Genomic DNA, 24,000 nt, shown 5'->3' with positions numbered 1-24,000 from the left:
TGGTAGCACTACTCAGGAAGTATAAAGATGTGTTCGCCTGGTCCCACGAGGACATGAAGGGGTTGGATCCAATGTTCTATCGACATAAGATCAATTTAACGACCAATGCGAAACCGGTCCAGCAACATGGATACTGCATGAACCCAAACTACACGGCTTGCGTAAAAGAAGAAATTGACAAACTCCTCAAGGCCGGATTCATTCGACCAGTCAAACAAGCTACATGGTTAAGCCCAATAATAGTCGTCCCAAAGAAAAATGGCAAAATACGTGTATGCGTGGACTACCGGAAATTGAACGTCGTAACCATTACCGACGCATTCCCTTTACCGTTCACTAACAGCGTATTGGACATCGTCACAGGGCATGACATGTACAACTTTTTAGATGGCTTTAGTGGGTACAATCAAGTACGCATGCACCCCGACGACCAAGAGAAGACGGTGTTTGTCACGGACTGGGGCGTCTATGTCACACTCGTCATGATGTTCGGGCTAAAGACGAAGACGTCGGCTACATTTCAACGGACAATCACGGAAATTTTGGGGGAATATATACCGGCCTTCATGCAGGTTTTTTTAGACAATTTTGCGGTATATGGGACAACAACCGACCATTTTTCGCATCTATAGCTTTGCCTGGAGTGTTGCCGAACCGCGCACTTAAGCCTGAATCCCGCCAAATGCGCCTTCAGCATTACCAGCGGGGCTCTCCTCGACCACATAGTCAGTAAAGAAGGGATAGTGGTCGATCCGAACAAAATCTCCGCGATTACTCACCCGACAACACCAACAAACGCGAAGGCACTTAGCCGGTTTCTAGGACAAATATGATGGCACAATCGGATGATACGCTATTTGGCGAACTTCGCCATGCCATTACATGTCGTCGTTCATCGTACTCCTTTCAAATGGATAGCAACGGAAGAGAAGGCGTATGATGCGCTAAAGATAATGCTAACGCAAGCACCCGTCGTACAGCCACCAATTTGGGCAAAACCATTCCACACGTTCGTGGATGCCTCGAACATAGCAATAGGTAATGCGTTAATGCAACTCACGGAGCCGAATTGGTACCGATCAGTGTACTACGCTAGTCGGAAACTATCAACGGTTGAGCGTAACTATTCCACAATGGAACGTGAAGCATTGGGTATGATATACAGCATCAATAAGTTCTGGCATTATCTGCTAGGGCGGAAATTCATGTTTCACGTGGATCATTCAGCATTGCTATATTTGGTAGGGAAACAGGCGCTGACGAGGAAATTGGCTAGATGGATGTTGCTGCTTCAAGAATTCGACTTTGTAATTTAGCACCGACCAGGTACGCAGCATGGCCATATTGGTGCAGGAACAGCGGCAGCGCAAACCATTCATGGACCGACACCAGCATGCGCAGGAAAAAGATTTGACAGTTGGGAAAGCGATATTAGTTTTCCAAACACACATGGGGCATATGCCAAGAAAATTAAGATTCTGCTAGACAGGCCCATACTGGATAGTGGGAACAAAACTGGGTACGTTTCAACTTGGCACGTTGGCCGGGGAAGTGTTACAACAAAAAGTGAATAGATTTCACCTTAAACCTTATCTGGGACCTGCGCCACCTAACCCGTTGCCCGCCGGACAGGACAAAGCCGAGAAATCCGCGGAGTAAGTATGAGGCTCCATTTGTACTATAGTGTAAAAAGAATATTGTATGTAACCGTTACAAAAAAAAAAAAAGAGAAGATAGTGACTCTATTAAAAGGACTTAAGGCATGCACAGACTTCTAGGCCAAGAACACGCAGCACCACGATGGCTCACCGACCAATGAACCCTAGGCCACAAAAAGAAGGAAATAGAAGGTTTTCTGCACAGTACAGAAACCAACCTTCTAATTCTCATTGCTCTCATCGCTCCCCTCCCTCACCCTCTTCTCCTTCCTATCATAGAGCTCAAGTTCTTCATAGCCAGAAGACCTCACCCCTTAGCCACGAGCCTAACCATCCGACTATGCCGATACCTATTTCTGCCACCTTGCGTCGATGGCTCGTGGAGAAACACTTGGATGGATACATCAGATTCACCAAGGCACCTCCCCACCCTGACGCACTGAACATCGCTAGGAAGCTCAATATCGACACGGTCACTAACACATCCATCCGAAAAAAGCTTGACCTGTCATCACTAGGAGAAAGGCCTTTCGAAATTCCTCCTGTGGAAACTTTGCAGAGATATTTTGGGCCATATTCAACGTCCGCCAAGGCATACAAAACGAAGGAAATCTCCGACCCCTTTTTCCGCGAAATAGCCAAGTTCCTGTTGGAGGTCGGATGCGTACATAATGCATATGGGATGCCCAAGCAGAAGGCGGGTATCATCATTGATACCTTTGAAGGGCGCACAGTCGATTGGGGGGTCATTACGGGACCAGCGTTACGGGAAGGCCTGCACGCATATCAAGGAGGCAAAAAGCTCAAGCCTATCATACAACAATATCTGACAATACTATTCCCACCCTGAGGACTGTCGACACTGCAGCCCAGCAAACCCACGCCGCCACCACGATCCGCAAAGCGAAGGTTAGTGGAGTTGGCCACCACAGAGTGGGAAGATGAACCCCAATTAGCCTAGACAAACACGTGAACAACACAAGAAGAACAGGTGGAGCGCAGTGAGAAAGCCATGCAGGAGCCAGAAGCCGACCCAAGTCAAGGAAACCCGAGGCCAAAACGGCGGAGCTTGGACAGAAAAGACTGGGCGCGGGTTAGTTAAAGACATACTCGCGACCACAGAGACAACGACCGTGATCGACAACTCCGTAGCTACGGAGCCCAACACCACCTTCGAAATAATCCGAGAACCACGGTCGATCATTACGGCCCAGTCACAGAGGGGGAAAGGCGTATTTACGGCGGAAAGCGAGGTCCTAGCGTACCCGAACATTCCGGACACGGCCCATGAGTTCGGCGCACTATTACAATTCGGAACCACTTTTGAACTCATGGAATTTTTGGTAACACAACAAATAAAGGTCTCACAACGAATGGCTGAGGAGCACGCAGAGTGCCAAATGATCGAGCGTGCGTTAACACAAACAGCGGAAAGCAATTATGAGAAGCATTAGGCCATAGTCGGTAGACAACGGAACGCCGGTATACGCCAAATGGGGATGGAACTACCCCCATTAAACGCAGCCCTTGTCGAAGTTCATAGGGAACTAGCGAAGGTCAGTATGGGCGCCAAGGATGTGGCGATTAAAAATAAAAATGTCTGGAAGACTGTTAAACTGACCCAAGCCGAGCTACAGAAGGCCAACGCACGCATCGCGGAGTTGGAACGTAACGCAACTACGACGCAGCAGGTAGCTCAACCAACAGCCAACACTGTCAAGGCCCTGAGAGAAGAAATTGAAGCCCAAACCGCCATTGCCTCGAAAGCAAAACGGGTCGTGCAACTGGCGGACCGTCTCCACTCCGAACTTTGCCAGTCCTCGGACAGAGAAAAGGACATCCGGGCCAACGGCCGAAAGGCAATTAAGACCCTTGAAGAGAAACTCGTAGCGGAGGCAACACAACACACCCACACGAAAGAAGAAAACGCCAAACTATGGGAAGAAGCGAAAAAATCGGAAGCGGCGATTACGGGATTCCGAGCGTTATTAGACAAGAAGAAAGCATGGTTCGACGAGCAGTTAGTAGGGGAACATGAGAGGAGGCATCAGCTCGAAATCTACCTGAACAATGAAATGGGAAAGCTAGAAGAATTACATTCGAAGGAATCTCAACTATGGGCAGGAATGAGGAGCACTTATGAGGAAGCGGTGGCGGCTAGTAAACAAGAAATCGAGAACCTCAAGAAAACCGTAGAAGAAGCACGCAACTGTTGCCAAATAATATACGACAACGTGCGCATACTTCTTCAAACAAATCGGGAGAGGTTTACGGCGCAATTAAAAGCAACGTTAGACAAAGGCTAGATGGCATGGGCCGCACAAGCAGCGGAATTGCATACATACGGGGCGGACTGGGAGAACCGAAGGAAAGACGGCCGAGGGTTCTACAAACTCAATGAGGAAAGCATTGCGGCAGTACGCGAGGACCTAGCGTAGGACTATCGCACGCTAGCGGACCAACATTCCGAGGAACTCGCGTACTTCCTCCATTGCTTCTTCACCATATTTTGTTTTCTTGTAGCAGAGACAGAGCACATCATATGGAAATCATCCTTGTGAAGGACTTGAATACTAATCAATGCTTCAAACAATCCTTTATCTTCTCTTGTAATAATCAGTTGTTCCATCCTCACCCTCATCATTATCAATGTAGTTGTGATCAGGATGAGCTGAATCTCTTCTTGGAAGGCCCAACCTTGGCATCTGCATGGGAATACCGCCACCAGATAAGGCCACCCAAGGATTCATCATATCTACCGGAGATCCATGAGTTTAAATTCAGCATACCTTTCTCCGAAGAAATGAGCGATTGTTCGAAAATGGGAGCCCTCGGAAGAAGTGAGCAAGCTCGATCCGTTGGGTTGGGTTATGCGGTAGACCATAATGCACCTTCTAAGGATCATATATGGGCTCTAGGTATGGAGAGGTTCAAAGCACGGCCTAATGTCCTAATCTCTACAGAGGACTGCAATGGTTCTCACCCCCAAGAACATGTCTGTGTACAAGAGGCTTGTGCTTCCAAATCATTCATCACTAAGGGAGAGGAGTTGGGAAATACGGTTATAGATGCCAAACATGTTACAAATGGCACAAAGTTTGAGCTGGGTTCAGGTAAATCACCATCACCATCATGCAAGAGAAAGTGTGGTGTCAGATTAAGCAATCATGGAGAGAAGCTGAGAGGAGGACACCATAGATTTCTCATAAGGAGGAAAGGAGGCCTATGCAATGATACCGGAAATCCGAGCGCATTCTATGAATCTCCATCATTCCGCAAGAGAAAATGTGGTGCACGATTAAGAGATGATGGGGAAGGACGTTCTAAATTTGTCATGAGTCGGGAAGGAAGCTCAGCTCAGCTCATGAAGTATGTGGCAAGGCTTAAGTCCTTGTTTTCACTCAAAAAGCATCATGAAATACCAAGAAATCCTCTGTTTTCCATTTCACCTGAAGCAGACAATGTTGATGAGGATCATCCCACGCCGTCCATTGGAGCATGCTCTCTAACCTCTTCATCATCCTCATCTTTCTCAAGTTCTTCTCATAAAATCAAGCAAATACCACTGATGTTTGATCAGACCTTGTTCCGTACAGCATCAAGCAAGAAAAAACATTCCTTCAAATCCCCGAGCAGATATCGAAAAAGAGATGAAGCACAGATTCAACGAGGTCTGAATGCTGGGTCCTCATACATCGATGTCGAGGACTCCATCAGAGGAGCCATTGAACATTGCAACAAGTCTTCCTCTACCCAAACAGGTAAATTCCTCATTTGGGTAACCCTTAAATCCTTTGGGTAGATGACCATTTGGAATCTGAAGGTGGATGTACGTTGATATTAGATTCAGTTCAAAATTAGCCTGCATCTTTTGGAAGGTTTATGTTCTGTTTGGAAAATGTAAATGCTGTAAACAGGAAGACACAATTTCATTTTTATTTGATTGAACATGTAAGAAAACATGCTCATACGGCAAAGAACAGCTATTAAAAAGACATCTCATTCTTGGCCCTTCAGCCAGTTAAAGATTTTCATTCAGACACCTTCCGTTGAAGGGGTTTATTAATTCTCCGAATTTATAAGACATATAAAAGGAAATAAACCTCGAAGAATAATTGAGTTTTTACAATTTGTACATAGCTTGTAGTTTAGAAGAAATATTCCATAACAGTGTGGTAGAAATACCAGCGCTTTTGGTGATGGATCCCTGCAGCATTGTGGCTAGAATCTCACATCAGATCTACAACAAAATGGATCCCATATCCACTTATAATGAAGTTCATCTTTATTCTTGAACTGTTGGAAACCCAACTGGCACTCAGAGTGTGATCCATCACGAGCATCTACAATAGATGATCAGAAAAAGGAAAAACCATTGGTTAATCATTCCTTATGGAAAAAAATAGCTTAAAATGAAACATCTGGCTCGTAAATGTGGATAGCCCATTTTAAGATCAATGGTAGTTACTCTTAACAAGAAGAAAGAAGACACCACACCAGCTTATGAACAACTCAATCTGCACAAGCATTTGGGAGGAAATAATTTGAAAGAACTTGTCTATACCTTGGTGTAGGTTTATTATTCAGCTTTGTTGAACGTATTTCAGGTACTCAAAGCTTTTACTAGTTTTGTCTTCCCATTTATTTTCCAGCGCCAATAGTCTTATGCATTAGTTTCAAGCTCAGGGCTCTCTTCTAGAATGACCCCTGGCTCTCTTCTTGAATGGCCTGTATGTATGCCATTCTTTTTGTAAGCATCATTGAAGCAAAAAACAAAGGATGTTTGCTAGGCAGAAGCAAATGTTGATATCGCTGAAAAGAAGCAATACCTAGAGGTATTTGTATGCACCTTTATAAGGTGGACGTTTGTAACATTGACCTGCTGCCCTTATTCCTCCTGTTATAGACCAGAAGAACCATTGGTTTAGATTTCAATGCTCAAAGCATGGTCATTGTAGTGTATGTTTTTTTATGTTAGTAGTCGTGATCTCTGGCTTACATTGACATGTATTCTCCCTGAAACCATATGAAAATCTGTCCTCTGGGAGTTTTTGACTGGGCTGGAGTGGTTGTTACTGCTTTCAGGATTGCTTGCTGCAGAGGAACCAACGCACGCTTTGGAAAGACCTTGATCTCTATGTTTGAGCTTTACTGAAATGGATTCAGATGCAGGCCAACTGTCTTCAGAATCTAGAACATTGACATTGCGACTAGCCATATTGTATGCTTTCTTGTTGGATCATCGTTTCCATGTGACCTAGTGTTTTGGCTCTCACTGCTTCACCTTCTCTGTGGAGAGCAGAGAGTTCACTCTGCATTTCACTGATAACCTTCTCCTTTCCTGCACAAGCAGTCTCCATGAGAAGTGAGAATTGCTTCTCGAGTTTTCCCTCCAGCATTAGGTTTAGCTCTGCTGCTGCTCTCTCACAAATATTTTCCTTAGCCATCTTTTCTTTTAAATCCAGCTCAATGTCTTTCTTCAAATTCCCTACATCAATCTTGATGCTTTCTTCAAATTTCTTCATAGATTCTGCCACAGCTTCATCAACTTGCTGCTTTATCTTGGTCTGTAGATTGTTCGAAAACCATGAATCAATGTGTCCCTGAGAAGAGACATCATGACCACAACACAATAAGCTAAAATTTTATCTACAGGCTTTGGGTGAGCTTTTAGCTAAGAATTACATGCATGAAAAATGCAGTTTCTCTTGTTCGGAAGAAACAAACATAAGCCTCTGAATTAAAGTTACTACAAGAAAGAAAAGCAAGTCAATAATAACCTAGAGATACTTACTTCAATAAGAAAATTTGTGGAACCAACAGTTGATTTGAATTCATCTGCAAACAAGAAAGGACATGAATTTCTTTAGTATTCCATGCTCAATCAACATAAAAAGATAAATGAACTCTTCATCAAACAAGCCAACCTAAGAAACTGTATTGTATCTAGTACATTAACAGCTGTATTAAATATAATCAGACATGCCATATATGAATATGTAGTTCACCAATATACAACAAACAGCTATTTTGATCATCAAACAAGCTATCTATAGCTATTATAGCATCATCAAAATATATTCACACAATCTTTGGAGGATAACCTTCTCCTTTCCTCTGAGAGGAGTCTGATTGAATCTGTTTCCTTCTCTGCTTTCGACTGAGTAATGTGAAGTCTTTCTAATTCATTTTCAAACTCTTGCACAACTTTGTTTATCTTCTTCTTTGCTGTAGTTGCAGCTCCAAGAGCAGCTTCTTTCTCTCTATGGATATCCTCACACATTTTCATCACCTCAAGCTGTACAGAGGATGTGTCTTTGTCAATGTTGAGACCATCCTGCAATTTCCCACTTTTTTTCTCAATGTTATCTTCAAGCTTATCCTCCAAAGATTGTGTGAATATATGGCCCTGCTGAAGCTCAAGAATTCTGGTTTGTAAGCTTTGAGCGGAAGTTGTCTGCATGGACTCTTCTCTTTTCTGTTTAGAAACTTGAACATGCCTTTCAAGTTCATTAAACCTAGCTTGAACCTGTGATTTGAGATCTTGGATTTGGGTTCTTACTTCATCTAGCCCGCCTAAGTAAAGCTGAGATAAGCTCTCTACCCTCTCCATGATCAATGTTCCTTGTCTTGTTGTGAGTTCACTGTTTAAGAAGCTTCTTCGCCCTTTCTCAACATCATCCTTGAATTTTTTCAATGCCTCCAGATCAGAGAAGCCTTGCTTAAATGATTTCTCTAGGGTTTGCACCACATGCTTCAGCTCTGAGTCCCTATTCCACATGCTTCTGCCTTTCTTAACATCAGCAATGAATTCTTTCAATGATTCTACATCATATTCATCTTGCTTGCATGACTTTTGCAAGTCCCCTACCCTGTTCTTCAAGTCATTTTCAGTATTAAAATGCGCCTCTTTCCATAGTTGGTCTAAATCACCTATCCTGTCTTTCAACTCTTTTTCAATCTTCACGATGTTCAATCTATTTTTTTCTATATCAGAATGACTGTCTTTCCATGACTTTTCCAAGCTCTTTGTCACTTTCTTCACATCCATGTATTCTTTATAAAGCAATTTCTCAAAGCTTTGCATTCCTCCAATTTGATCCTTGCATTGCATCACACCTTCTGTGTTGATCTTATCAATTGCCAATCTTATCTCACTCATTTGAGCCTCGGTTTCTTTCTTCAGACCATCAAGAATGCATCTGGAGTTCATTCCATCTTTTCTTATGGTTTCCAACTCTTCTTTGAAAGCCTTATCATCTTTACACCTCATACTCTCTTTATCTAATTTGGATTTAACTTCTTCAACCAAATTCATCATCGTTTCCATGTGACCTAGTGTTTTGGCTCTCACTGCTTCACCTTCTCTGTGGAGAGCAGAGAGTTCACTCTGCATTTCACTGATAACCTTCTCCTTTCCTGCACAAGCAGTCTCCATGAGAAGTGAGAATTGCTTCTCGAGTTTTCCCTCCAGCATTAGGTTTAGCTCTGCTGCTGCTCTCTCACAAATATTTTCCTTAGCCATCTTTTCTTTTAAATCCAGCTCAATGTCTTTCTTCAAATTCCCTACATCAATCTTGATGCTTTCTTCAAATTTCTTCATAGATTCTGCCACAGCTTCATCAACTTGCTGCTTTATCTTGGTCTGTAGATTGTTCGAAAACCATGAATCAATGTGTCCCTGAGAAGAGACATCATGACCACAACACAATAAGCTAAAATTTTATCTACAGGCTTTGGGTGAGCTTTTAGCTAAGAATTACATGCATGAAAAATGCAGTTTCTCTTGTTCGGAAGAAACAAACATAAGCCTCTGAATTAAAGTTACTACAAGAAAGAAAAGCAAGTCAATAATAACCTAGAGATACTTACTTCAATAAGAAAATTTGTGGAACCAACAGTTGATTTGAATTCATCTGCAAACAAGAAAGGACATGAATTTCTTTAGTATTCCATGCTCAATCAACATAAAAAGATAAATGAACTCTTCATCAAACAAGCCAACCTAAGAAACTGTATTGTATCTAGTACATTAACAGCTGTATTAAATATAATCAGACATGCCATATATGAATATGTAGTTCACCAATATACAACAAACAGCTATTTTGATCATCAAACAAGCTATCTATAGCTATTATAGCATCATCAAAATATATAATCAATCAGCTGTATTGTATCATGAGTGGTAAATCTCAAGGAAAAGATGTATCACCATCAGCATTACGAGAATTGAACATTGGTCTTGAAAAGTTGTCATAATCAGGCAGCTGATGGTTGAGAGTAGAATCATAGTCAAAAACAGGATTGCAAAATGTCATTTCTTTTGAATTAGAACCGGCACCCATACTGCGATAAAACTCATGCGATAAGAATTTGAAAGGCTGGTGTTGGGAAGTGCTGATAAGAGATGAATCTGAAGCTGGGGGTGAATTTTTTCCTAATGAATCACTCAGGCTTCTAAAACTCTTATTATTATTGCATGGTTCACATTTCACACCACATGAAGCAGAGGAAGACACAGAAGAATCTGACATGGCATCTTGTGAGAATGAATTTCTAGATATAGTGAATCCTTGTTTCCTGCATGGCTTTTCAACATTTTCATCAACATCACCATCATTGTGATGTCGTGTGTATCTATCAATATCCTTGTCTATGAAATCCTTCACTTGAAGCTTCCCTAATTGATCATGTTCCGATTTGAAACTCGAGAATGTAGTATTCATACCTTCTGCTTCTCCGGCTTCAGATCGTATTTGGTCATTGGGGGGATTACTAGTACTACTCCGCTCAGGATGATCGTCAAGCTCAACATTTTTTGCTAAGTTCCAATTACCCTCGTTAAACTTCACCTTTTTCTTTAACACAAGAAGCCAACGACACCATGGGAAGCCTTACCGAGCAAGTAGTGGAACCACACAACAACGTGTCCCCGGACCCGGACACTAGAGCAAAACCAAACATCAGGGCCTTTTTGGAGGAAGATTAAAGGGGTGGGTCCAACGTGCCATGGCACTGTCCCACAGGCATGCCAGGTGTTGTCCGTCGGAATAGTAATCGACGGACAGGAGCGCAGAAATATAGAATATAGTAAAAACGTAACGCATGTAAACGGTTTACGCGTGAAGCGTGAACGGCTAAAAGACCTTGTGTATATAAAGGGCAGAAATCCTCTGATAGAGGTAGCGTGTAATTTTGAATGCAGAAAGCGCATCTTAATAGAGTTTTATCTTCTCTTATCCTTGTGCGTATCTGTGGTTAATCTAATGTGTGTCTGTGCTTCTTGGTGGCGTAGCGTAATCGTAAGAGCGTAGGTGTGAGTGACAGTGTGGTTACTAGTGCACGGTCTAAGGAGTTCGATTGTAGCCGTCTCCCTTATATGCTACTAGGATACAAGATGTATCCCATTAAGTATTACGGTACAACGGTACCATTCGTTGCAACACAGTCACTTTGAGGTCTAGGTCGAAGGACTAATTGTAGACCGTGTTCCTAATCGATAACAAGTGTAACATCATTTATTGATCATTTAACATGTCAAAAGCATACATCTACTAAAATAATTCCTTAGAATGATCATTTGCAAGAATTCTTTACATCCATACTCAAGGAACATGTTTGTGTTGCCCATACGATTACACTATATAACCCCATCTAATGAGTAAGCAATGGGCATCGTTCTTTACAAAAGCGAAGAACCTATTGCTTTTGGGAGTAGGAAATTTTATTCTACTCAATGTCTCTATGTATTCAATTCAAGAAAAAAACTTCTAATGGTCATTCATGCACTTAAAACTTGGATGTACATTATTTATATTGAAATTGTTATGTAATCAAATGTTTGCAATGTCAAGTGAAATAGGTTTTAGAGTATATTATAGGCGTAAACTAAGGAACATTCTATAACTAGTTTTAATGAGTTAAGTGTAGGATAGCTGGGAATATAAGTGAATAAGCTTGAGTATATTATAGGCATAACCTAAGTACCATTCTATAGCTAATTTTAATCAATTGAGGGTAGTAGAGTTACGAACATATGTTGGATAGTTGGGTTAACTAGAGTAGGATCGCTAATTTTGCATTACCAAGAAAAAATTTTGTGCAGAATGTATGTAGTCGCATCAACATGATATGCCAATCAATGTATCGCGTGAGACACGCACATTGTAACTTTGCTAATGCAAAAATGAACCTACATGATGCCATTCGCTAAATGTACGGTCGTAGACATTCGCCTGTTGACTCCACCAATATCAGGGCAAATGAACCTATGAAATCTCATCAGTCGAGCAATATATACCTGTCAATATGGTTGTTAGAATCGTAATTAACATTAAGCAAAAGTTAAGAGGAAGATTAGGAAGAAAGGGCGCCTAAAACATCTGATCGCCTCCTAGCAAAGGTGAGAGACGGATTCAAGGACGCGAGGGACGATTGTGTGTGTAGGTAGATGCGGGCATGAAGATATGTGAGCTTGTGAGGCCGAAACCATGGTGTCATCCTCCGTGAAACATGCATGTGGCAGGCCATTGAGACAACATTTGAGGTCGTTCCTCAAAGGCCGTCCATCCAAGCTAACACTGCAAATGCATGGCCCATTTTTAATTACAATCTCTCTTTCTTTCTTTTTATCGTAATTAGCTTACCCTATTCGTAAGTTGTTACGAACTACAAGCGTCTACGTCCTGGGTTCTCGAATCGAGACCCGATTTTCTCGCCCTCTCTATGATATACACGTCATACATATCTCTTAATTCACTAGGTGCTAGTGTGGAAGGTAGCGAGGGGTTGAACCCAAGACCTCGCGGTCTCTCCACTGGGTGACCTTTTACCAACTGAGCTCTCTCTCTCTCTCTCTCTCTCTCTCTCTCTCTCTCTCTCTCTCTCTCTCTTTGTCTCCATTTCCTATTACAATTTCTTGATGGCGGCAAAAAAAAGAGAAGGTTTCCTCTTCTTCTTCCTTTTCTTCATTCATGTCTTCCTTTCCCATGGAGAAGAAAAGCAACCGTTGAAAGACCGTTGCCAGCTGACATCCTTCTCTCTCTCTCTCTCTCTCTTCCCCTGTTCTTAATCCTCCCTCCCCTGTCGTCTTTAATCAGCACAGCACAGCCCAGCCGCGGCTTAGCTCTCCATGGAAGCTCCATTCCTTCATACGACGCTTGCCTCTCCTCCCCCTGCTGCATCCATCCTCCACAGTGACACTATGCTTCATGACCTAGCCCTAACCCTAACCCTAACCCTAACCCTAGCCCTAGCCCTAGCCCTCTGATTATGATGATGATGATTCATCATGAGGACTCTTCCCCCTGACCTCCCCTCCCTCGTCTCCAATGCTCGCTTTTCTCTGCAGAAAGCAGCTGCTGCCCGGAGCTCCCGGATCATCTCTGAGGAACTCGAGTACCTTCGCGATTTCCAAGCCCTTGTCTCCAACACGTTGCCCCTGCACCCCCTCTACTCTACCTCCAAATCCAGAGGTGAAAGGGACATTGTAGAGCTAGAATCCTACCTTCAGGACGTGCAGAAACGGGTCTCCGAGATCCAAGGGACACACCCTTCCTTATCCTGGAGATGTCATCATACTAGAGGTGGGCCTACTAATCATGTGAAAAGATCATTCGCATCCTCGCCTGAGATTCCGAATCATCGTCCTCTGCAATTCAGCAGTATACGTGGGTCTCATGTAAAAAGATCATTCACATCCTCAAATGAGCTTCTTAAGCCATTAAAGAAGCAGATTAATCTAAGCCCACCTCATTCGCATTCGCATTCGATGAATAATAATATATTAAACCCTCCTTCCTATGCAGCATCATCTCCTCACACTCCTAGAACTGCTAGAACAAGGTCTAGATCTCCACCTGCATATGATACGAAAACAGCACCTTTATATCATAACGAGAAGAGAAGCCACATGACTCGACCTCGGTCTTGCTCTTGCTCGCCCGCAGGTACCACCCCAAGCGAAACATCAACTAATTCCGACCAATCAACTAGCTTTAGGAATTTCAAGAGGTCCATGTCATTGAATGAGGCCACATCGAACAAGTATATTGACAAGATCACACATAAAAAGAACTTCTCATCACGAGCATGTGGATATCCTCTATCATCGGCTGCTGAAATGGAGAATGAAATAGCCACAGAAATGTCAGGTGGTGATCACTTGAGGGGAAAGGTATTGTACATTGTGGATGATGAATCCAATCGATGTCCTCATGATTCCTTAAGTGGTGATTCAGTGGCCTTGAACCTTTGGCCACTAATGCCCCTTCGAAAGCAAGTCACGGATGACTATAATGATGATGATGATGATCTTAACTTTCCCTTGTTACCGCCTGGACCCTCAAAACAAACAGAGAAAGAGAGAGAGAAAACAAAATTAAAAGAGAAAACTGAAGTGGAAGCATGTTTTTCGGGAGACAATGGGTTCAAATCCATGGTGCTACCAGATGGTTCGATAAGGCGGTTGAAGTCCCAGGTTGAACTTGAACGAGGCTTTGCTTCTAGCCTACAAATCCCTGCTTCATCTTCTGATGATGATTGTGCAAGTTGGATAGCAGCTGCTACTTGTGGATTGAAGACCAATTCAGAAGACAATCATGTTTCTCTTGAGGAAGAGCAGGGCATCTTCTCAATGGACGAAGGAAGAGATACTCATTATTCATTAAGCCACCCAAAGATTGGTAACACAAGGGTATCTCCATTTCCACAGGTACATGTTCAGAGGAGATCATCTCCCTCGTTACAGTCAATTAATAACAATGCCAATCGACAAGAAGAAGAAGAAGAAGAAGCTGTTAATGCTTTGCAAAATAGATTCCAGGAACTCTTCTATTCTAATGAAGAAAACAATTTATACACTGCAAAGGGTGTAAAAAAGTTAAAGAAAGTGGACATAAAAGACTCTCTAAAGCTGTCTGCGAATATGGAAAAAACCCTAGAATGCCTCGAGTCAAGTTTGCATGATAGTGAGGGTGGTGAAAGTTTATATCAAGAGATTATGAATGTGGAGAGGAGGCTTGCCTTGAAAACGAGCTCATACAGCTTTCCACCCGAGGTTCCATCAAAGGATATCATTGAAGAGATGCTCAAAGGAGATAGAGCTACTCAACGATATGTTTCGTCTTGTGCAGTCACACGTGGCTCAAGAAGGGAATTGTTTACTAATGATGACAATGGCAATGATGATAACGGTGATCGTGCCAAAAGAATGCATCAGTATTATCCAACTTCATGCCAAAATGAATCACAGAATGGATTACCTCTTCAACATCTTGAAGGTAGTGACTATGATGAGGTAAGGGCATCAGAAAGCTCTTCGAAAGCAAGGTTGCAGCTAGGCAAAGAAATTCAAGCAGAAAAGCTTAGATATGATTTGAAGTTAAAGAAAAAGGTGAAGTTTAACGAGGGTAATTGGAACTTAGCAAAAAATGTTGAGCTTGACGATCATCCTGAGCGGAGTAGTACTAGTAATCCCCCCAATGACCAAATACGATCTGAAGCCGGAGAAGCAGAAGGTATGAATACTACATTCTCGAGTTTCGAATCGGAACATGATCAATTAGGGAAGCTTCAAGTGAAGGATTTCATAGACAAGGATATTGATAGATACACACGACATCACAATGATGGTGATGTTGATGAAAATGTTGAAAAGCCATGCAGGAAACAAGGATTCACTATATCTAGAAATTCATTCTCACAAGATGCCATGTCAGATTCTTCTGTGTCTTCCTCTGCTTCATGTGGTGCGAAAGGTGAACCATGCAATAATAATAATAAGAGTTTTAGAAGCCTGAGTGATTCATTAGGAAAAAATTCACCCCCAGCTTCAGATTCATCTCTTATCAGCACTTCCCAACACCAGCCTTTCAAATTCTTATCTCATGAGTTTTATCGCAGTATGGGTGCCGGTTCTAATTCAAAAGAAATGACATTTTGCAATCCTGTTTTTGACTATGATTCTACTCTCAACCATCAGCTGCCTGATTATGACAACTTTTCAAGACCAATGTTCAATTCTCGTAATGCTGATGGTGATACATCTTTTCCTTGAGATTTACCACTCATGATACAATACAGCTGATTGATTATATATTTTGATGATGCTATAATAGCTATAGATAGCTTGTTTGATGATCAAAATAGCTGTTTGTTGTATATTGGTGAACTACATATTCATATATGGCATGTCTGATTATATTTAATACAGCTGTTGATGTACTAGATACAATACAGCTTCTTAGGTTGGCTTGTTTGATGAAGAGTTCATTTATCTTTTTATGTTGATTGAGCATGGAATACTAACGAAATTCATGTCCTTTCTTGTTTGCAGATGAATTCAAATCAACTGTTGGTTCCACAAATTTTCTTATTGAAGTAAGTATCTCTAGGTTATTATTGACTTGCTTTTCTTTCTTGTAGTAACTTTAATTCAGAGGCTTATGTTTGTTTCTTCCGAACAAGAGAAACTGCATTTTTCATGCATGTAATTCTTAGCTAAAAGCTCACCCAAAGCCTGTAGATAAAATTTTAGCTTATTGTGTTGTGGTCATGATGTCTCTTCTCAGGGACACATTGATTCATGGTTTTCGAACAATCTACAGACCAAGATAAAGCAGCAAGTTGATGAAGCTGTGGCAGAATCTATGAAGAAATTTGAAGAAAGCATCAAGATTGATGTAGGGAATTTGAAGAAAGACATTGAGCTGGATTTAAAAGAAAAGATGGCTAAGGAAAATATTTGTGAGAGAGCAGCAGCAGAGCTAAACCTAATGCTGGAGGGAAAACTCGAGAAGCAATTCTCACTTCTCATGGAGACTGCTTGTGCAGGAAAGGAGAAGGTTATCAGTGAAATGCAGAGTGAACTCTCTGCTCTCCACAGAGAAGGTGAAGCAGTGAGAGCCAAAACACTAGGTCACATGGAAACGATGATGAATTTGGTTGAAGAAGTTAAATCCAAATTAGATAAAGAGAGTATGAGGTGTAAAGATGATAAGGCTTTCAAAGAAGAGTTGGAAACCATAAGAAAAGATGGAATGAACTCCAGATGCATTCTTGATGGTCTGAAGAAAGAAACCGAGGCTCAAATGAGTGAGATAAGATTGGCAATTGATAAGATCAACACAGAAGGTGTTATGCAATGCAAGGATCAAATTGGAGGAATGCAAAGCTTTGAGAAATTGCTTTATAAAGAATACATGGATGTGAAGAAAGTGACAAAGAGCTTGGAAAAGTCATGGAAAGACAGTCATTCTGATATAGAAAAAAATAGATTGAACATCGTGAAGATTGAAAAAGAGTTGAAAGACAGGATAGGTGATTTAGACCAACTATGGAAAGAGGCGCATTTTAATACTGAAAATGACTTGAAGAACAGGGTAGGGGACTTGCAAAAGTCATGCAAGCAAGGTGAATATGATGTAGAATCATTGAAAGAATTCATTGCTGATGTTAAGAAAGGCAGAAGCATGTGGAATAGGGACTCAGAGCTGAAGCATGTGGTGCAAACCCTAGAGAAATCATTTAAGCAAGGCTTCTCTGATCTGGAGGCATTGAAAAAATTCAAGGATGATGTTGAGAAAGGGCGAAGAAGCTTCTTAAACAGTGAACTCACAACAAGACAAGGAACATTGATCATGGAGAGGGTAGAGAGCTTATCTCAGCTTTACTTAGGCGGGCTAGATGAAGTAAGAACCCAAATCCAAGATCTCAAATCACAGGTGCAAGCTAGGTTTAATGAACTTGAAAGGCATGTTCAAGTTTCTAAACAGAAAAGAGAAGAGTCCATGCAGACAACTTCCCCTCAAAGCTTACAAACCAGAATTCTTGAGCTTCAGCAGGGCCATATATTCACACAATCTTTGGAGGATAAGCTTGAAGTTAACATTAAGAAAAAAAGTGGGAAATTGCAGGATGGTCTCAACATTGACAAAGACACATCCTCTGTACAGCTTGAGGTGATGAAAATGTGTGAGCATATCCATAGAGAGAAAGAATCTGTTCTTGGAGCTGCGACTACAGCAAAGAAGAAGATAAACAAAGTTGTGCAAGAGTTTGAAAATGAATTAGAAAGACTTCACATTACTCAGTCGAAAGCAGAGAAGGAAACAGATTCAATCAGACTCCTCTCAGAGGAAATATCTAGTTTTTCCATGAAAGCTAAATATGTTCTCCATGACATGACTGAACTGAGACAGAAGACTTTAAGGCTTTCTGATGAAGTTCTCTCCGAGTTAACTCAAACAAAATGGAAAAATGCCTCCACAAACCATCGGTATATCATTCTCAGCACATAAAATGAGATTCATTGTCTTCTCTTTGATTATGCTTCGTTTTCTAGTTTTCATGGCCATGGCATCATTATGTTAACTGTGCCATTCAGAACATCATTCATTCACTTAACATTTGAGAAAGAATTGCATCTAGCATGAGCCTACAATTTATGAATCTCAAAGATATGCAGATAGATGTCCATATTGTTAAGTTCACAAACATAACCTTGATTAGGAACCAATATGAAGGCTTGTCCTACTATCTCTAGCCTTATATTGAGTCCTAAACAAGGCCTTATATGAGCACATATCACATATCCATCAACTCAACATACTAGATCTATAAATTTCTCTGGAAGCAGTTACTGTGATACTTAAGAGCACCTCATTGAGCAATCCTACTATGAGTTAACATAGGAACCTTTATTAGGCTTTTAAACCATTATTCCAAATTTTCATAAAGCATTAGAAGAAATATAGCAACAGTTGGATCAGAAATATAGCATATATCTTGACAATACCTCTTCAAAATCATTTTCTGTATTCACTCATAACTACCAAAATTTTCCAGCATATCATTTTTCTTATCATATTTGTCATTTGTTTGATCAGATGTGATGATATGTATAAAAAGGTTCTGAGCTTGGAAGGATCACAACTAGATTTATCTAGTAAGCTTGATGAATTTTTGGATAAGATGGAAGGATTAGAGAAATCTGTTGCAGAATGGGTTCCGAAGTATGATACAGCTGCAAGGGTTTTGAATGAAGTTGAGACTAGACTAGGAATGCTCGAAACATCAAGCACGCATGATGTGAACATTGAGAAAAGATTATCCGAATTAGTTGATAAAGATCCCTTTGTAAGCTACTACAAACATATGTCAACAAAAATAAATTCAGATGAAGGCAGATGGTCGCCACTAGAAGCAAACAGGAGTTTAACTAACTTGGATACAAGGGAAAAGGGGGTTGGAATGTCTGTTGACACAAGGATAATTATAGTTGAGAGCCGTATCGAGCACGTTGCATCAGCCACTTATACAAATCTTCGGTAGGTTGTGAAAACATTGCTTGATAACTATAATAACTTTGAAATTGTATTAGTTTGTCTTATAGAAAGAAAAGGATCACGTGGTGAGGTGAAACAAACCATAAACCAGCAAATTGCTCATGCAATTTTTCTTACATAATAAAACTCAGAGATCTGGTTTTAAAGAAGTCAGTCTTATGTTAAAGGTTGTTGCATTATGTGAGTCGATTAATGTCTGCTTATTTAAACATCGGATATATTTGATTGCAGTATACTTGACACAAAAGTTCAGCATATCAATGGAAATGTAGAAACAGCTTTGAAATGTGCGACAATGGCAGAGAAAAAGTGTAAAATTATTGGGGCAGAACTTGTCAAAGTCTTCCGGATGCTAGCAAATTCTGCAAAATCCTATCCTGGAAAGAGACATGTGTCCCCATCAAGAGGTGGCGGTGGTGGTGATAGTGAACACCACCATCACCTACCCAAGACGGAAGCATTCAGAATTAGAAAAAAAAGTCCACTTTCAAGAGTTCAATTAAGTCAAAAGAAGCACCTTCCAATTGTTGAAAACAAGCACTCGGATGGAAGGAGTATTAAGCTTTCCGAAAAGAATGATGATCGAAACAGGGTGGCAATAAACAAGAATGAAGCTTTTGGTACTAATTCATCCACTAGAAAATTTACCACACCAAAAGCTGGAGCAAATTCGCAGCCTTCTCCGATGTCTGTACAAGGAAATAGTGTGGAGGCCAGATCCAACAAGAAAGCATACAATATGGCTAGTCGCAATGTCAATGTTCTAGATTCTGAAGACAGTTGGCCTGCATCTGAATCCATTTCAGTAAAGCTCAAACATAGAGATCAAGGTCTTTCCAAAGCGTGCGTTGGTTCCTCTGCAGCAAGCAATCCTGAAAGCAGTAACAGCCACTCCAGCCCAGTCAAAAACTCCCAGAGGACAGATTTTCATATGGTTTCAGGGAGAATACATGTCAATGTAAGCCAGAGATCACGACTACTAACATAAAAAAACATACACTACAATGACCATGCTTTGAGCATTGAAATCTAGACCAATGGTTCTTCTGGTCTATAACAGGAGGAATAAGGGCAGCAGGTCAATGTTACAAACTTCCACCTTATAAAGGTGCATACAAATACCTCTAGGTATTGCTTCTTTTCAGCGATATCAACATTTGCTTCTGCCTAGCAAACATCCTTTGTTTTTTGCTTCAATGATGCTTACAAAAAGAATGGCATACATACAGGCCATTCAAGAAGAGAGCCAGAGGTCATTCTAGAAGAGAGCCCTGAGCTTGAAACTAATGCATAAGACTATTGGCGCTGGAAAATAAATGGGAAGACAAAACTAGTAAGAGCTTTGAGTACCTGAAATACGTTCAACAAAGCTGAATAATAAACCTACACCAAGGTATAGACAAGTTCTTTCAAATTATTTCCTCCCAAATGCTTGTGCAGATTGAATTGTTCATAAGCTGGTGTGGTGTCTTCTTTCTTCTTGTTAAGAGTAACTACCATTGATCTTAAAATGGGCTATCCACATTTACGAGCCAGATGTTTCATTTTAAGCTATTTTTTTCCATAAGGAATGATTAACCAATGGTTTTTCCTTTTTCTGATCATCTATTGTAGATGCTCGTGATGGATCACACTCTGAGTGCCAGTTGGGTTTCCAACAGTTCAAGAATAAAGATGAACTTCATTATAAGTGGATATGGGATCCATTTTGTTGTAGATCTGATGTGAGATTCTAGCCACAATGCTGCAGGGATCCATCACCAAAAGCGCTGGTATTTCTACCACACTGTTATGGAATATTTCTTCTAAACTACAAGCTATGTACAAATTGTAAAAACTCAATTATTCTTAGAGGTTTATTTCCTTTTATATGTCTTATAAATTCGGAGAATTAATAAACCCCTTCAACGGAAGGTGTCTGAATGAAAATCTTTAACTGGCTGAAGGGCCAAGAATGAGATGTCTTTTTAATAGCTGTTCTTTGCCGTATGAGCATGTTTTCTTACATGTTCAATCAAATAAAAATGAAATTGTGTCTTCCTGTTTACAGCATTTACATTTTCCAAACAGAACATAAACCTTCCAAAAGATGCAGGCTAATTTTGAACTGAATCTAATATCAACGTACATCCACCTTCAGATTCCAAATGGTCATCTACCCAAAGGATTTAAGGGTTACCCAAATGAGGAATTTACCTGTTTGGGTAGAGGAAGACTTGTTGCAATGTTCAATGGCTCCTCTGATGGAGTCCTCAACATCGATGTATGAGGACCCAGCATTCAGACCTCGTTGAATCTGTGCTTCATCTCTTTTTTGATATCTGCTCGGGGATTTGAAGGAATGTTTTTTCTTGCTTGATGCTGTACGGAACAAGGTCTGATCAAACATCAGTGGTATTTGCTTGATTTTATGAGAAGAACTTGAGAAAGATGAGGATGATGAAGAGGCTAGAGAGCATGCTCCAATGGACGGCGTGGGATGATCCTCATCAACATTGTCTGCTTCAGGTGAAATGGAAAACAGAGGATTTCTTGGTATTTCATGATGCTTTTTGAGTGAAAACAAGGACTTAAGCCTTGCCACATACTTCATGAGCTGAGCTGAGCTTCCTTCCCGACTCATGACAAATTTAGAACGTCCTTCCCCATCATCTCTTAATCGTGCACCACATTTTCTCTTGCGGAATGATGGAGATTCATAGAATGCGCTCGGATTTCCGGTATCATTGCATAGGCCTCCTTTCCTCCTTATGAGAAATCTATGGTGTCCTCCTCTCAGCTTCTCTCCAGGATTGCTTAATCTGACACCACACTTTCTCTTGCATGATGGTGATGGTGATTTACCTGAACCCAGCTCAAACTTTGTGCCATTTGTAACATGTTTGGCATCTATAACCGTATTTCCCAACTCCTCTCCCTTAGTGATGAATGATTTGGAAGCACAAGCCTCTTGTACACAGACATGTTCTTGGGGGTGAGAACCATTGCAGTCCTCTGTAGAGATTAGGACATTAGGCCGTGCTTTGAACCGCTCCATACCTAGAGCCCATATATGATCCTTAGAAGGTGCATTATGGTCTACCGCATAACCCAACCCAACGGGTCGAGCTTGCTCACTTCTTCCGAGGGCTCCCATTTTCGAACAATCGCTCATTTCTTCGGAGAAAGGTATGCTGAATTTAAACTCATGGATCTCCGGTAGATATGATGAATCCTTGGGTGGCCTTATCTGGTGGCGGTATTCCCATGCAGATGCCAAGGTTGGGCCTTCCAAGAAGAGATTCAGCTCATCCTGATCACAATTACATTGATAATGATGAGGGTGAGGATGGAACAACTGATTATTACAAGAGAAGATAAAGGATTGTTTGAAGCATTGATTAGTATTCAAGTCCTTCACAAGGATGATTTCCATATGATGTGCTCTGTCTCTGCTACAAGAAAACAAAATATGGTGAAGAAGCAATGGAGGAAGTAGCACCTGAAATGGGTCTATATATATGTGTGTGTGTTTGTGTGTGTTAAGATGCTTTTTCATAGAAACCATGAAAGGAAGGAAGGAAGGGATTTGAAATAGGTTTGCTTTTATGAGGTGGAAAGATGGGTGGGGTATTCACGCATTCATTCATTCATGTGTGATGGCGATGCTTTCTGAATTAACAGAGACTAAGGAAGGATGAAAAGGACGTCCACTGCAACTGCAAGACAAGTCACAAATTACAATACATACATATGTACATATATACATATATGTAAAGAAAACACACATTAAATAAAAAGCCTTGAACCAAATGCTTTCCAATTCTCAGAAATAAATACCGAGAGGCCATTAAAAAGCTATTACATATATATATGTGGGCTTTAAATGCTGCAGCAGAAGAAGAAGAAGAAGAAGAAGAAGAAGAAGAACAGAGTGTATTATTTTCAATAATAATAATGTCTCTAAAGCAGACTGAGACAGAGAGAGAGAAACAGAGATTTGGCAAATCCATGGACCAGAATTTTTCTCTTCCTTCCTCTCAGAATTTGAGTCAATCAATGGACATTCCAGCAAATCATGTGTAGTACTACCCAAAACTATATATACTTACAAGTTAGATGCATACATACTGATACATACATTGAAATTTGAAGCCTTGGTTGGTTTTTTTATTTCCAAAATGAAGTTACTTTCCCATTAGTTAGGAAGGATTATTACAAAGAGATTGTACAAGGAGGCTTATACATAGATCGGGGAATCTCCCTCCAATCAAGTTCAAGAAAATGAGACTAGTTACATCGCCATTCGGACTGAATACTTAATGTAAGTACCCAAGCTAAAAACGGTGCCCTTCGGTGATGGCTAGTACGAGACAACTCCTGAGGGTGGTAAGTGAGTCAGAAACAGCCAGCGTGGGGGCTGGTAGTTCCACCTCGGTTACTCACCATTTATGTTATATACATGTATGTGTGTTCTCCCTTCTAAGACTCATCAAATTGAAACACTAATGAGCCATTAAAAGAGAAGACATAGAAAGGAGGCCAGAGAGTTATGGAAGCCTCTCTCTTTATAAGTTCCTAAGCATATGTTGTTGGCGTTCACGTGCACGTGTGAAGGCATTAGCTTTGATGTTTGTCATAGATGTAATGTCCTTCTGCCAAGCTCTATTGAATCTATTGTACTCACTCACTATTGTATCAATCCTTTCTATTGTCTTCTTGCCTCCTTGTTCCTTCAAAGGTTCCAATCTCTAGTTGCCTTTTCCTGTAGTGACAACGATCGAACATGACCTATAAAATCTATCACAGTTGTTGCATGTGAGTATTTGTTTTTAATATTCATCAATTGATTGTTGGGCATTCAACAAGGAGATGAACTTATGTTCTGGTCAAAGGGGAAATTGTTCATGTCAAAATAACTTATGAGATGAGTTCTATTCAGGACCATTGCAAACAACCATAAACTTCTTATTTTGTTGGAGATGTGGCCTTAGTGGGACATAATTATCAGATGA

General features: G+C 40.9%; 3 protein-coding genes across 5 annotated transcripts; 2 read left to right on the top strand and 1 right to left on the bottom strand.

Annotated features, from left to right (window-relative positions):
• Positions 1-4,173: 4,173 nt before the first annotated feature.
• LOC147864239 (uncharacterized) lies at positions 4,174-6,894 on the top strand. Its single transcript, XM_087319184.1, has 2 exons — positions 4,174-5,419; positions 6,744-6,894. The coding sequence occupies exons 1-2, from the start codon at positions 4,201-4,203 to the stop codon at positions 6,788-6,790; spliced, it is 1,266 nt and encodes a 421-aa protein (XP_087175310.1). The 5' UTR covers positions 4,174-4,200; the 3' UTR covers positions 6,791-6,894.
• Positions 6,895-11,701: 4,807 nt separating this feature from the next.
• Positions 11,702-22,480, bottom strand: LOC147864237 (uncharacterized). 3 transcript variants are annotated; one of them, XM_087320010.1, is made up of 2 exons: positions 21,203-22,480; positions 11,702-11,961 (listed from the first exon to the last, which is right to left on the bottom strand). In XM_087320010.1, exons 1-2 carry the CDS (start codon positions 22,419-22,421, stop codon positions 11,930-11,932), a joined length of 1,251 nt encoding a protein of 416 aa, XP_087176136.1. In that variant the 5' UTR covers positions 22,422-22,480; the 3' UTR covers positions 11,702-11,929. The 3 variants fall into 3 exon arrangements, with proteins under 3 accessions (XP_087176136.1, XP_087176137.1, XP_087176135.1); XM_087320011.1 differs by lacking the exon at positions 11,702-11,961 and adding an exon at positions 13,000-13,252; XM_087320009.1 differs by lacking the exon at positions 11,702-11,961 and adding an exon at positions 19,303-20,311.
• Positions 13,432-19,994, top strand: LOC147864238 (uncharacterized). The gene is made up of 6 exons (XM_087319278.1): positions 13,432-15,697; positions 15,997-16,054; positions 16,198-17,937; positions 18,090-18,141; positions 18,405-18,988; positions 19,238-19,994. Exons 1-6 carry the CDS (start codon positions 13,432-13,434, stop codon positions 19,992-19,994), a joined length of 5,457 nt encoding a protein of 1,818 aa, XP_087175404.1.
• Positions 22,481-24,000: the final 1,520 nt, after the last annotated feature.

Source organism: Azolla caroliniana, unplaced genomic scaffold (assembly GCF_043228905.1).
Source record: "Azolla caroliniana isolate FFs.n. ecotype wild unplaced genomic scaffold, voAzoCaro1.0.p SCAF_5, whole genome shotgun sequence".
Taxonomy (NCBI): domain Eukaryota; kingdom Viridiplantae; phylum Streptophyta; class Polypodiopsida; order Salviniales; family Salviniaceae; genus Azolla; species Azolla caroliniana.
Note: the sequence above shows the minus strand (reverse complement) of the source record. Positions and strands in the feature narration are given on the sequence as shown.